We start from the raw sequence: 15,650 nt of genomic DNA, 5'->3' as shown, positions 1-15,650 counted from the left end.
GAGCTGTCAGAGGCACCTACAGCCCAGAGGAAGCTCCTTAGACCACTCGGGTATCAGGTCCTCTGACATACAGTAAATCGGATCAAGGACATCATAAATTTTTCAGACCCGGAATAAATAAAATATACACCGCGTGGATAGTGGGCTATGAAGTTTGGAAACGCGTGTCAGGCTTTCCTTCTCAGTTTTACCTGCTCCCCCTCTGACTCTGCAGGCTAACCCTTCTTCTCCATTCTGTTCATTCTTAAGCTTCTCTTTCTGTGTGGCTGCTCGGTCTTTATAAAAAAAGTTTATAATTGGGGGAAAAAAAAAAAATTCAGGTCTTCCTTCTGAAGAGAAAGTACAGTGACCAGCGCCTTCGGGTCCAGAACATGTTTTTCTGCCATATTCATCACAGCAGGTCAGGCAGACAGAAGAAGCCTACTCAGCTTTTCAGAGTGCAAGCCCAGATTAAGGCCTTTTCAGGTCATTTCTCAGAGCTGAGGCTTTTTTTAACTAACCGATAAGCTGCGGGAGAGGACTTTAAATTGGCCATGAACTGCATTTTCATCTTGATAAACTTCACAGATATAGCCTTATTAAGGCAGGGGGCTGCGTTTGGAAAAGCCAATTAGCATGGATCAGTAACTCCCAAGTTTCAGATGAATGTCAAAGAGAAACAGGGCTCTGCAGTATTGGGTCCCAAATCTCCTTTAAAAAAAAAAAGGAGAAGATGAAAGCTGGTTTTGTTTACAATCAGCAGTGGCTTGTGCAGGTCTCACCCAGGACAGAGGTGTGTGTGTGTGCGTTTTGGGGGGGGGGGTGCTGAAAGAATGCCATCCCAAGGTGTCCCTCCCCTTATTTCCCAGCAGTCTGTGAGCCAAGTCCAGCTGGAAGGAGATGAAGGGTGTTGCCCACTCCCTGCGTGTACTTCCTGTTCTGCTAGACTCACTTCCTCCCACAGCTGGTCTCACTTAGCGTCTGCAGGGAGCAGCAAGCTGGCCCGCTTCACCCCGAGCCCTAGGAGCCGTCTCGCTCTCCCTCTCTTTCTCAGGGAGGAATGCTTTCCTTCTCTCGCTCTCAGGGGGATTTTAGGGAAGAAAAAACAAGGCACCGGCTGAACTCCACCCTCCCCAGCAGTCTTCTACAAACAGAGTTCAGGCTGTCCGACTCCCGGAACTGGGATTTTCTTCCAGGGCAAAACACTTTGATCAACATCGTCATAGAATGTTTCTGTTCCCCCTAGTTCGACCTCATCGACGATGCCTTTTCTGTTCTGGACGTTGGAGATCCTCGACCCAGACCCCCTTCCCCCCGGATTGTCCCATGCAACATTACCAGGGACATGCGAGAATAACTCAGGTTACAGAACAGGTTTTGCCACAGGGTGGGAGGATTTCTCAGGGATATGAAATCCTGTGAAGAAATCCCCTTACTTGGGCGGAGCAGGAACTGAACAAATAGCTTCATGACCTTGCAAATCCTGCAAAATGGCATTCTTGACAGAAATAAGAATAAATGAAAGTTAAAGATAAGAGCTACTACACTTGATTTTAGCCAAAAGGCTGACATGTACACCAGCAGAGGGAGTATGTTTTAGATAATTATTGCATCACCACTGAAATAAGAGGTAGTGGTCTGAAATGGACTGCCCTCCCTCCTAGGGTGGTGTTCCACCTTCAGCCCTTGCAGGATACCCTGTACGTTTACTGCTATCGTCCACACCAGGAATAAGCAGCGTTTCCCTAATGGATAATTGAAATGAAACTTTAACATCCAGGCAGGTCAACTCTTCATACTTTCCGCCTAGGAAAGAGCTCAATGAGGTTACCTTCACCTATAATTTGCACTCACCCATTAAAACCAGAAACCACAGGAATACAGCAGCTTGGGTAGGTCAGAGCTGCAGAGAAGCACTGTGGCTTTCCTAATGCACTCTCTGTCCCTTCAAATTTTACATAAAGGCAGGATCAGAAAACAGAACTGTACATTTGCACACCATTGAGGAAATACAAGTATTTCTGTAAGCTTTGGCACAGAATACGCTGGACGCACTGCACTTCTTTTACCACCTACATCAGCCCCAGCTACTAGTTTTCAGCTCACATCTGTAAATCACATTAAGAACAAATTCTTCAACAGCTGCTCAGCGCTAATCATCAGCACCCACTCCACGGCACAGTGCCATCTGAAGGCTCACTAGTACCAGCCCACAGAGCAATGCCACACCTGTCCAAAGGCCCACCAGTAGCAGTGTGTGGGACAGTGCCACGCCCACCCAAAGGTCCACCGGTACCTGTGTCGAGTACAGTGCCACGCCCACCCAAAGGCCCACCGGTAGCAATGTGTGGGACAGTGCCACGCCCACCCAAAGGTCCACCGGTACCTGTGTCCAGTACAGTGCCACGCCCACCCAAAGGTCCACCGGTACCTGTGTCCAGTACAGTGCCACGCCCACCCAAAGGCCCACCGGTACCTGTGTCCAGTACAGTGCCACGCCCACCCAAAGGTCCACCGGTAGCAGTGTGTGGGACAGTGCCACGCCCACCCAAAGGCCCACCAGTACCTGTGTCCAGTACAGTGCCACGCCCACCCAAAGGCCCACCGGTAGCAGTGTGTGGGACAGTGCCACACCCAACAAAAGGTCCACTGGTAGCAGTGTGTGGGACAGTGCTACCACTGGACTTTGGGTGGGCGTGGCAGTGTGTGGGACAGTGCCATGCCCACCCAAAGGTCCAGCATAGTGCCACGCCCACCCAAAAGGCTCACTGATACCAGTGAGCAGAACAAAGCCACATCCTTTTGAAAGCTCGCTGGTTCTGCGCTCTGCGCTACATGCTTGCCAAAGGCATATCAACAGAAGCTTAAAAATACAGGCCAGACCACATTTTCCCCTGCACGGATTGTTTGCCAGCCTCTGAATTCACACCCAAGACTCTTCTTTGAAAAAGCGCCACAGGGATCTTTAACATAATGCAAAACAGCATTTCCAGCTTCCTTCACTGTCGAGTGAAGGTGCAGGACACATGCTGCACACATTTTAGACTTGTCCAAAACAATTGCAGTCTACCAAGCCGGAGGATTCAAGCTCTAAAATATCTCGTTTCCACATTTTTGAAAATCACTTGATAAAAGTTACAAATTCTGAATTTGAAGGTTCCAAACTAATATCAGGGAGACAGTAACCAGGTGGAGCTCAGTAGCTCTGGGCCGGACAAATTGTACCTGATAAAGGACACATCTGTCTGAAAAAACTAAAATACAAGAAACCATTTTAAATGGTCCTTTCTCATCTGAGGGTCTTGGGCTGAGGCTTGGTATCAACACTGAGTATTAAAAGGAAGAAACTATTTTGGATAACACCACAAAAGAAAATACAGGACAAATATAGTTCATTCTTTTTTTTTCTAGTTGGTCAGCTAAATATTACCAAGGTTTTATGCATTGTCTTCTCTTTTTATTTTTTACCAGATAGGAGTTCCTGGTTAAGTTGCAAACAAAGAAAAGATAAATGCTAATTTTGTCTGAATGACAAAAGCAGCTGAATGCATTCCCCAGCATGCTATTTGCAGAAACCTTTTTTTCTTTTCTTTCTGGTAGTAAAGTTTCCAGCGTTCCCATGTGCTGGTCTCTGCTCTGAGCCACAGGAGAGCTACGATGACAAACAGTGAGGTCAGCCCAGTCTGCTCCGAATCCCTGCTCACAGTATGGGAAGCTTGGACTGTCCGAGCAAAAATAGAACTTCACCACAGGGCTACATCACATAGGTGGGGAAAAAAAGGAAGGAGACGAGACAGAATTCCGGGATTTTGTGCAATCTAGAGTACAAATGGGTTCTTCATGACCTAAAGTGAAAGATCTGAAAGGTAACAAGCTGACTGGGCTGTAAAAGTCTCACGAAGACTTTCAGATGTAACAAAGAACTGAGAATTAGCACTCCCACCCCTACACACACTCGAACGTTTTGTTGCCTTTAGGAAATTCCTGCCGCCCTCAGATCCCGGTTGATGGCTGCATTTATGAGAGCAGCCTCGAAGTGAAAGCAATTAAGAGAAACGGGAAAGAATACAGCAAAAACATCACAACAGCTGTCACAGCAACAGCAGAAAAACACCTCAGGGGTCTGTGTCACAGCGGACTGGAAGGGGGGGGAACGAGCAAGACGAACATGCATACGCCGGCCAGCACTGCCCCGCCAAAACCCGCCAGTCCGCAAATTAGACGTCTGGAAGGCTGTGTGCTTATTTTAGAAACTTTCTGTTTTAATCGCACTCTGTTTATGTAAGGCCAGTAATGTGTTTCAGATTACAGGAGGTTTGCATGGAAATTTTTGTGGCGAGACTGGCCTTCGCTGGTTGCTGGAGAAAAACCTTCTTCTACAACAGTCCCTTCGGGGGATAAGACATTTTTATGGCGTTGCGAAACCGGGCCTATTGTCAAGGCCTTCGGCTGGAGAACCCACTCTGCAGGCCTTCAACAGAGAGGGAATAAGGTGGCAGGTGCTACGCTGACTTGGGAGGTACAGAAAATTATCAAAAGCTTCAGATTCTGGTAATTCACAAGCACAAAAACACACCTGAGCCCAGTCTTGGGCTGAGAGGTGTTCAACTTTTTGACAATGTTGCCCTCTCAATATGAAGCACCACCTTTCTTGTCTAGTTGGCTCAATACCAACTTCTTTCAACTGTTTCAAAGGACGAAAATGTTCTAATGCATAATAAATCATTTCTTTTGTCTAGTGCTTTTCATCCTAGAGGATGCCAAAGCGTTTTGCTCACAGGATGGGACTCGGTTCATTCACCACTCAAGTGCAGCCCCCACCTGGGAAGACACACAGGAGCCACTCTGCACCAGCAGATCAGGAGCAGGACGGAGAAACTGCTTCACCGACTGACTTAAGGGGGAAGTTTTGGGAGGACATACTGGAACCCAAATTGGAGTTTAACTAGGGGTCCTGCTTTTAATAACAGTGCCATGCCATCTGTTAAAACCAATTAGCCCAGACCTCAGCTTAGTGCCTCATCCCAAGGAGAGAGCCTCTCTGACAGAACAACATTCTGTAATTGTGGTCCCAAGGAAAGAGCAACACCTACTTCTTAACATGAAGGCCTCTCTCCTGCTCCATCTTTCAGCTCCTCTTTCTTTCCAAGTCATGTTAGGGAAGAGGGGAAGGAGGAGGGGTTGGCTCAAAGTGTTTATTGTTCATCTCATTCCTTTTCCGGCTCTCTCGCTCTCTCGAGAACACTCCCTTGCTCGGTTTTTTCTTTCCCTGTTCACTCCATCTGGGTGGAAGTCCAGGAAGGGCTGGTGGCAAGATGGTAGAGGAACGCATCTCAACAGAAGATGGGCGAAAGCCTCTGAATAAAAAGGCTGGGTCACGCCTAGTGCAGCTTCCTAAGAAAGCAGACAGATGTTAACTATTAATTTCTTTCAGTTTGCTCAACACCACCCCTCTCCCAGCCTACTGTATTAAATGGAAGTGGGTTTTATTTTGAGAAATAGGGACAAAAATGGAAGAGACAGAGACGAACCCATAGGGACCCCTGACATAGTCTGCAAGTGATCACACTCCATTACTACTGGTGAGAAACAATGTGAATCAAGTGGAACAGGAGCCTGGAACAGCAGACTCTTGGCCCATGTGACTGTCTGCTCTCTACTGGAGAGAAAGAGAGAGAGACACTTGTGAGCTGTTTATCAGAATTAAACAAACAGGAAAAGGAAGTGTAGCCCTTTGCCCCCTTCCTGTCTCCCGGCTCCTAGCATTAGGCACACTCCCACTTGAACAGGAGCGGATCTTTGACTTTGAACCCGATTGCACATGCGGAGTGGGTGAGTAGTGCATCTGTACCCGCCTGTGTGCACAGGAAGAAAGAAAGACACAGATGTGCATTACTGCATCCATGGTTTAAGGATATTGCAGAAGCAAGCCCAGGGGTATCAAATTATTTGAAACGTGAACATGTTTAGTCCCCTCACATTAGGTACAGCATACAAAAATAAATGTATTATCTGACGAGCAGCTCTTTGAAGCTACAGGAACGGCAATGGAAACAGCAGTTCTCTTCTCAGCCAGACAGCAGGAGGAAAACTGGCAACCTACACCCTTCTGTCCCAAACATCATGCCCAGTAATATAAAAAAGGTATTTATCCAGCACTTTCAATCATTCCCAATGTCCAAGAGAAATAAAGCTGCAAGTGAGGTTAAGTTACCCTTCGGGCTTGTGCATGCTGATCCAACGCCTCTGTCCTAAGAATTAAGGTTCAGCAGGCTATCAATTTGCAAGTGATTACCTTTTGAGTACTTACAAGGTTTCCTCAGACTTCTAACACATACAGTAGTGGCAAAAATGAACTTTAACATAATGATTCACAATGGCGCAGTCAAACCACAAATGTGTCAGACTAGATTGTTAACATGCAATGCCCTAAGGAAGGACTGCGTTCTACACTGGAATGTGGAAGCTGCCTGCCAGGTAATCACAACAAATTCTTACTCTTTACAGGTTTAAAAACTGTGGAATTATAAACCTTAGAAACAAGAGACGGCCATGCAAACGAACTGCACATGGGTATTACTATTCATATTTAAAAGAGGCCTTATGCAGGCCACTCCTGATTTTTATTATCTGTGAAATGGTGCCAAAACGTAGTTATGTTGTGCAATTACTGCCTCGAGTCACTTTTTCACACTCTGAATTACGCTATACAAATTACAACTAATCTTAACAGATGTACACTTGTACAATCTTCTGTGACAGGTGTGGAGTTATTACACCACATGCATAAGAACAAGAACCCTAAGGTGTGCACTTCCAACAACATGGCTGGGTAGCTTGTTCTAAACTCCCACAAGCCTTTGGGGAAAAAGAAGCACCCCCTGCAGTGTGGGGTCGAATTAACAGAAGGACTTTGTCAACACCTTCGAGCATTCTGAATAGTTCGGCCAGAGGTATTCAAAGTGTTCTCCGTTCAAGATTTAAAAAGATCTGGTTCGTTAACTCTGTCAGCGTGTAGGACGTTGCTTTAATCCAGAGAACGTACTGTATACTCTACTCCAGACTGAATCTGTGGCCTCAATAGGTTTTGGACAACATAATCACCTTGATTTACAGTAAATTCTACACTTTTAGCTATGGATCCTGGATCGGTTTGCTTTCTTTGTTTTCTCACTCCGTTGTACGATGTGCTAGACAACAGGAAAAACACGGAACCACAATCGGCAATCTCTTCATACCTCTCAGAAGATGATTCTCCTCTTTTAGCAAAGAAAATGCCAGGAAAATAGATAGCTGGGGGAAAATAGGGTCTTTAAAAATATCAGCATTCCAACAAATCTGTGCATATTTAAGAACACAAATACCCATCGGTGCCTGGACGTGCGGAGAATCAAAAACATCAGGAAATGGGACAGGAGCCTGCTCACTCCGGACCTCGTTTCCAAATTGAACAGCTTTCCCCAAAATGTTTTTGTATAAATATGGCACGTTTGGTATAAATGTGCGTTATGCCCATCCATCCCCAAAACACTTAAGCCAAGTCAGGGGCAGAGGGGGGCCGGAGCCCATCCTGACAAGCAACAAAAAAAAAAGATGAATTATTTTTGGATTTTAATAAAATACTAAATGCCTTAATTGAGGAAAACGATATTGAATTGTCTGCGCCAGATTGGCAAGGATGGGTACACCCTGGACCAGATTGTTGTTGTTGTTTTCCCCAATTAAGGCATTTAGTATTTTATTTTAAAAATCTAAAAATGAATAATTTCAAAATATTTTGTTCTTAATAAGGTCTAAAACTTACGTGCTCCCAAGTGTTTATGGTTTCAGTTTTCACACAATAGATATATAGTTGCAAACCCTGAAGTACTGACACTCTCCACCTCCAGCAGCACCGCCTACTACTGTATTCAAAGAAGTGTGGTTTGTTAAAGTATAGCCTGCACCCAATCATACTGCTTTTACATGCAGTGCACACTCGTTCCTTCTTACAACTCACTTGCAGTGAATTAACTTAAGGCACTGCTTTACAGATCACTCAAATCAGTAATGTTTAACCAACAATATTTAACACACTAATTAATAAATAACTATTGTAGAGGACACCAATTCTTGTGTGCGACTCGATTTGCATTGCCTTACAGGGCCTTAGTGTCTGAATCTTTCACACAGTGGACTATATGCTGTGATATTAAACATCAGCATGGTCTACCAAATGAGAATGCGGGAAGTTTTAACAAAACCAGGGAACAATCCTCAGAAGAGTTATAACGAACAGTATATGCAGAGTTTGAAGGATTAATTTACTAGAGCCAATATCCTTCCTTCATCTTCCTCCAGTTTTTTTTTTTTTCCAGAGGATTGCAACAATCAAAGTCCTGTAATACAGCATTAAAAGACAAAAGCAGCTTAGCAGCCCAGCGATCATGCGGGACTGCTGCCACAGGTTTTAAGACAAAGGCCTGTGGAATGCTTAGTGGCAACAACATCAAGACATTCCATCAGCGCCGACAATTTAAAGAGATAAAATCTCTGGATCTTGTAAATGAAGGATTTTTGAAAACCTTAGGAGGCCACCTGCCCAGAACCACCCCTTCTCCCAACCACAGCTGTCCTGCTGTGTGAATCGGAGACAATAGAAAGCCCTCTGATGACTTAATGGGAGGAGAGCTGCTTAGAAACAGGAAAATGTCAATCTGACTAACAGGCCAGCTCCTTGCCTCGCAAGTATTTCCTTATTATCTCATCCTTCCTGTCTAGATCTTTAGATGTCTGTCAAATAAAAAAAAAGGCCAAACTACAAAGAAAATATGCAGGCGTTTCCTCCTAAATTAGTATTTTTTCCCCTGAAAAACAAATTAATATTAATACAATAACATTACAGATACAAACAAAACAATCATCCTCAGTATTAGGGAGGTAGCTGCCACCTTTGCAGGAAAGGTGAAAGTTATCACTATTATTGCTCTGTATGCTGTTTGTCCATGAAGGCCTTTATAATGACGCAGTCAGAGTTTAGACAACAGCAGCAGTTAGTCGGCAATAAATATTACCAAGAAAGGTTAAAGCAATACCCCCCGCCTGCCCAACACCCACATGCCTCTCTCATATTTACATCACAACACGTCTGCTCTGACAATATCCCCCTCTCAACCGGCCGGCTTTCACATCGGGAATAAAAACAGGCATGTAAACTTCCACTCTTATTCTGTTAAAAAGAGACGCTCAGTAAATCCAGCCAGCGCAAAACAAGAGCTTTGTATTCTGTCATTTGAAACTTGAGACTCCCTCCCCCCCCTTAAATAAAACCTCAGGGCCACTGCTGTTTCTCTTCATGCCTGTGTGTGGATCTGGGCCCAGATGGAAGGGCTGAAGTTTCAGGAAATTTCAAGTCACGCCCTCTGCAAACAGCAACCTCAACACGCTGTCTCTAGCTAGGGGAGCCAGCACAGCTGACCGCAGGGAGCCATGACAGCATGGGAGGAGCTGGGGGCTCACGCCGGCTGGAGGGTGCACCATGCAAGATGGGCTCCACAGTCAAAACAAATAATTCCTCATACTCGTAGAGCGCTTTTCTGGACACTCCACTCAAAGCACTTTACAGGTAATGGGGACTCCACTCCACCACCACCAGTATGCAGCCCCACCTGGATGATGCGACGGCAGCCATAGTGCGCCAGAACGCTCACCACACATCAGCTATCAGTGGGGAGGAGAACAGAGCCAGTTCATAGATGGGGATTTTTAGGAGGTCATTATTTGTAAAGACCAATGGGAAATTGGGCCAGGACTCCAGGGTAACACCCAACTCTTTTCGAGAAACAACCCGGGATTTTTAATTACCACAGAGTCCTTTGTTTTAAGTCTAGTCCAAAGGACAACACCTTTTTGACAGTATATTGTCCCCGTTACAATACTGGGACATTAGGACCCACACAGGCTAATGGGAGCACAGCCACCCCTTTCTGGCCACCATTCCAATTCCCTTCCTACTCAAGCTCCTTTGAGTCTCTGGGAACTGGTGCACGTTCTCTGCACCTGTCATGCAAGTGACCTCCTGCAGTTTTCAGCCTGTGAGGACAGAGGCAGAGGACAGGTAGCTGATGCAAGTGAGGCCTTGTCAGACTTTGGTCAGCTGATGCCGATGACACTGAGCTTCTGTATGCATCCAAAGAGTCAATTGTTTATTTAAACAAAGTCTTATTTACTACACTGTAATATAAGTCAGGCAGTGCAACACCATAATATAAAAGTGAAAGCACGTCATATAATAAGTAAGCCACCAGCCACAGACCATATATACTGCAACACATCAGAGCCCAAGTCCCCATTAATCAATAAAGTCAATCTGGGGGTATTAGGAATATGCATAGTGCTCACACAATCTCAACAATGTGTCTCATCCCCTCCATCTGGAGGTGGGATGGATGCTGTACCATGTGAATTCAGGGGAACAGGCAATACAACTTCCACAGGTTGGTGCAGGATGAACACATCAGATTTTACTTTCCAGTTTTGGGGTGCTAGGGGGCTCACCCAGAAAAGGGGCTAACTCAGACCACAGGTGACACCCTGTGACCCAGATGATGGGGTCACTGTGTTGCTGGCATGAGCACAGGGCATATCTCTATCATGAAGTAGCTGCTGGAGCCTATTCTGGCAAGCAAGGAGAGCAAGGCAGGCAGGCCATCACAAGTCAGCTGCACAGACATGCACACACTCACACCAGGGCCTATTGTCCCAGAAGTCAATTAACCAACCAGCATGTCTTTAAAACCTGGGAGGAAACTGAAGCACCTGGAGGAAACCTACTCAAACATTAGCACCCCAAGAATTAAACCCAGGGCCCCAGGAGTGTGAGGCAGCAAGGCTAACCACTGTGCTGCTCCAATAAGCAGAACTCCTGCTAGGATAACGTGGGCATTATTATTAGGCAAAGGGCTCTTTTTGCTTTCAGATGAACAGCAGCTCCTCTGACCTGCTGGAGCTCACAGGCTTTCAGTGACGCGAGAGCTGTCAGCGCCGACTCTCCTGTAAAGCCCCTGCGAGGGTCTGATAGGCAGCAGGGTCAGAGTAGCTCGCCAGCAGGTCCTCACCCCTCCCATGCAAAGCAGGACTTACAGGAGTCTGGAAAATTGGGCGATTCTGAACAAGGCAAATATATACTGGGAAAAAAAAATTCCAATTTTGAAAACTTTAGTCCTGTTTTCATATGAAATGCCATGCCCGTGATCAAAGACACAGTTTCACAGACCTAAATGCATTGATTCATTGACAAATACTGCTTATAAGACCGTCTGGACGCCTGCAACACGACTGAGTTCAGGGAAGCGGTTTAAAAAAATAACCTAGTGTTGAGACTCCAGCCAGCGGCAGGACGTACTGTATATAGAGTTTGAAACGATATGCCAAACACAGCAGCTGGGTGATGAATGAGGCCCCATATCCTCCTCATTCTTCTGCCCAATGTGGTTACCATTACGTTAGCTCGTACAGGGGCCTCAGCACAGGCAATGACATTCCACACAGCTGCCACACACGGAGGTTAGGAGGGTGCAGGTCTCTGACAATCCACACCCCCCTGCCTCCCACAGCCAGCCAGCAACAGAATCAGGACCTGCTTTCTGGGGATAGGGAAACAAGAAAGACCAAGGCACACACAAGGAGAGCTGCAACAGCAGGAATAAAATGTTTTTCCTTTTCTGGGAGCAGCTCAAAGCATTTGAAATCCAACTGCAGAACCTGGAGCTCTCAAAGCCATGGCTGGCACACACACACACCTGTAATTAAAAGGTACTGTGGCAAAAAAAGACCTCCTTAATTGTTTGAATTGACATACAAAGACACTAAAAATAGATTTAGGGTTTTAATCAAATCATGCACATGGTTCCAGCCCCACTCCAAGCTGGAGATCACAGGAATGACAATTTCACTAAAAGAGGGTGCAAATTTCAGGCTGAGAACACAGGATGCAGGTTTAACAGGTGTAGTCAAGGGCAGTGCTTGTTGATGGAGCACTTTACGGCCATGCATCTGCTGCAACCCAGACAAGTGCACACAATTGGGATTTTGCATATTTTTATCCATTCACATCAAACTTCAGTTTGAGATTTAAAAAGTTAAAAAGCTGTTGAAATGATCTTCAAAATGACCCTCCACACACAACTTGAGAGAAGAGTTACCCCCCACTAGGAAGCCCATGTTGCTGACTTTGCAACATTGAGATTTCTATTAGCTTTTATCTAAATTTGATATGAACTGAGCCTCACAGAAACGTCTGTCTGTGGGAAGATTAGGGGTACAATGTTTTTGAGCAGGGGTCAATACACCACACTCACCCCTTACTGGAAAACCTAGTCCAGGGGTGGTTTTGGGGAGCCCCAGGCCGGCAGGTTTTCTGGTCACTGAACAATTCCACCCTGATCAATTAAACAGGTGATCTGTTACATTACGAATGCCTGAGACCACTGCGAACCATATCTAAGTATTCCTCAGTGGACTACCTCCACTCGAAAGGAATATTGTGTGCAATGGTAAGAAAGCACCAGCGCGCACCCACAGAGCACACATGTGTGCTGTACATCTACATCATCGGCCACTTTTCTTAGCCCTGTCCTCCCTCAGCGTCATCACAACCACAATCCGAGCTCGACAAAAGGCGAAGAGTGCTCGAAGAATGGGAAATCGTGGAAAGGGTTTAAAAAAAAAAACTTGCAGGTGGCTACGTAGCGGCCGGGTTTGGGTGGGGCTGACGGAGGTCACCGCCAAAAGGCCGCCTCACCTCTGATCAGAACCGACACACAAAAACTCCGAAAGGCATTTTAAAAATGAACATGTTTACACCTGGACATGATGAAGTCATCTCAAAATGATCTGTATATTGTCAATATTATTGAGGCGGTCTTTGAACAACAATACTGCAGTTGAACGTGTTTTCCCATTGAACTCCCCTCATACAACTGGAAAACACACTTCTACTTCTCTTTAATCCTGTATACTACAGCACAGCCTTATTTTATCTAATCTGTCAAGCAAAAAATAAAAAAAGGCTACGCGCACTGATCTCTGGACATCCCTCAAAACGGCGCCGGCTGTTTCAGGACAATTCAGCGGAGCGGCGCTACTGAAGTCAATCCTCCGTCCTCAAGTCCAACCAACTCCCCACCGCTTTGAACCAGAACCGGGTACCGGTACCGCTACACGTTTCGGCGTGTGACACTCCGAATCGAAAGGAGACTCCAGCTCACCTGTGTTTCAGGTTGGCCATGAACTCCTCCAGAGACACGCTGTCCAGCAGCAAGAAGTCCGCCTTCCCGAACTCCAGACTCTCGTGCTCGGCCATGGTCCGTCCTTCAGGTATCCGCTCGAATATTCCGCTTTAAAGGTTGGGGGGCTCGAATTACGGGAGAAAAGTGTTTAAAAAATGCCTATAGAATTCCTCAGTGCCCGCAAAAATGAATATTACTAGCTCTGTCCTGTCCGGTATTCACGAGAATCGTAAACAGAAGTCTGTACTCATTGTACTGTTCGCGAACTGATTAAGCATCTGCAAAAAATTAAAAAAAACCGGCTCAATTCTGCCAAGGGACGTTTAAGTGAAAGTAAAAACTTTCCTTGATTACTATCGCTCTATAAATACAGCCGTGAGATAGAGCTTTTTTTTTTCTTTAAAAGCGTGTTTTCGGTAAAGGGTCCAGTCTTCAAAACTGTTTCCCAACAAACCCGAAATGTCAGTATTGTGCGAACCAAGTGCGGTACCATGAATTCTGATGTCTTCGTCTTGGCTTTTCTGTGCTTTTTCTCCTTTTTTCTCCCACAGGAACAGTTCTCCTACCCGAGCTTTCCCGGCGCGCAGTGCTGCAACCCCGGTCAGTGCCCCACCTCACCTGGGCAGGAGGAGGAGAGAGCCCGCCCGGAGTACCGTAATTGTTCGCAGACGAGCGCTCCGTAAATATAACCACCCAGCTCGTGTATAAGGAGCCTCTCCTTCATTTCTTCAGTGCCATGTGGTACTGCCGTCACCATTCCCACATGAAATAAAGCACATATTCGACATCTATCGCACATGGATTAAGCCTGCGGTGCGGGCGCGGGTTTGGTAAACTCAAGCGTTCCAAGGAAGTTTAAACCGAGGCTCTTATTCAAAGAGCGTTTTCCCCAGTGTGGAAACCACTGTGATACCGGATGCCGCGCATTAAAGCATCGAGATAAGCATTTGAAAAAAATAATTAAAAAATAAAACCGAGTTTTAAGCCTCCTCCTCCCGTACGAAGTCCCATTCCCCTTTTATTAAGAGTTTCTCTTTCTATTAAAGCAGGGAACTACTAGCAATTCAACCGGTTAACAGCTATTGCAGGAGCAAAAGGGAATCAGGAATCACATTTTGGGGATATAGAGTCTGACGTCCTGAACGGAGCTTCAAACCATAGTTCTTTTTCATGGCAACAGTGTGGAGTAGTTTATGGTGTTGGTCTGTAACTTGATCATTGAATATTCAAATTCCAGGAGTGACACTGCTGTAGCACCCCTGAGCAAAGTACTTTTGCTCCAGTAAAATACCCAGCTGTCTAAATGGGTGTAAATGTTAGATGCCTCAGAAGAAAAGCATCAGCAAAAGCTTTATTGCAATTTGTTCTCTTTAACTTTACCGCCTACAATGCAGGTTAGTTTAGAATAAAAGAAAAATACCAGCTGTTAGCCGGGACTATGATCTTGAACTGTGCTCGTCCATTTCAGCTGGAGCCCCAAGCAGGCTCACGAGAACAGCAGGGAGCAGACAGGTCTGCCATCGTGTCACCTCTCTGTCTCTTGAACAGGGGGTGCAGAGCTAACCAGACTCCTCAGCCACAGGATCTGATGCTCAAAGAATCAGAATTACTTTATTTGCCAAGTTTGCTGAACATACAAGGTATCTGATGTGGTGTCTCGGTGCACAATCATGCTAACGATCAATAATACATGTACACTTCACCCAAAGGACATGCACAGGTGCATAGTCATGACCACACTGCATCCAGCACTCAGGCTCAGCAGGGTGGAAGCTTCAGGGAAGAAGCAGTTCAGTTTTTGCTTTGATTGACCAGTAGAGACTCCCCAAAATAAAGCACATGTAGTACAGGTCAAGCTGCTTAATTTTGGCATCGCTTACTCTTGTAAAACTGCTAGGTCAAGGTGTTAATAGCACACCTTTCTACATTTGAATCTTTTTTGTTCTTTGAATAGGACTCCTGAACTGGGAGAGGTCTGAGGATAAGTGAACAGAGGACGCAAACCAGGTTGGTTTCCAAAGCTCTACGGCAAAATTTGTTCACCCCTTTCATATCAAAAGTAAATTCCAGTTTTTTTTTGTAATGCAAGAGACACAAAAATAAGACCTGTATGATCTAGCCCTATAGTTTTGCACCTTCATCTTTCACAAAAAAAAGATCCAGGTATTTCTGACCTTCAAAAAAAAAGGCACAAATTTAAACATCAAGCTAAGACTCAGGAGTTGCAGAGAGAGGAGGAAGATCTGCACTGTCCCAAAGCCACACCATCTCCCAGGACCCTAAACAACCACCAATCAGCCACTGCTTAGGACCTAAATCAATTCTCATGCAAATTAGCTCAATTACATAATTGAGATCAGCAATACAATTTAGACTAGAGGCTCAGAGCCTCCAGAACTGGAG

The 15,650-nt window shown here is 45.6% G+C and overlaps 1 protein-coding gene across 2 annotated transcripts in view; it reads right to left on the bottom strand.

Annotated features, from left to right (window-relative positions):
• Positions 1-13,985, bottom strand: part of myo1d (myosin 1D) — a 72,144-nt gene extending 58,159 nt beyond the window's left edge. The window contains exon 1 of one of the 2 annotated variants that reach the window (XM_088906499.1): positions 13,227-13,985. In XM_088906499.1, coding sequence (XP_088762625.1) covers positions 13,227-13,321 — 95 coding nt within the window. In that variant the 5' untranslated portion in view covers positions 13,322-13,985. Of the gene's footprint in view, positions 1-5,072; positions 5,374-13,226 lie in introns of those variants that run through there. The other variant, XM_088906500.1, reaches the window with a different exon arrangement.
• Between the last annotated feature and the right edge of the window lie 1,665 nt (positions 13,986-15,650).

This window comes from Atractosteus spatula, chromosome 26 (assembly GCF_055471065.1).
Source record: "Atractosteus spatula isolate fAtrSpa1 chromosome 26, fAtrSpa1.hap1, whole genome shotgun sequence".
Taxonomy (NCBI): domain Eukaryota; kingdom Metazoa; phylum Chordata; class Actinopteri; order Semionotiformes; family Lepisosteidae; genus Atractosteus; species Atractosteus spatula.
This window is presented reverse-complemented; position numbering and strand designations above follow the sequence as displayed.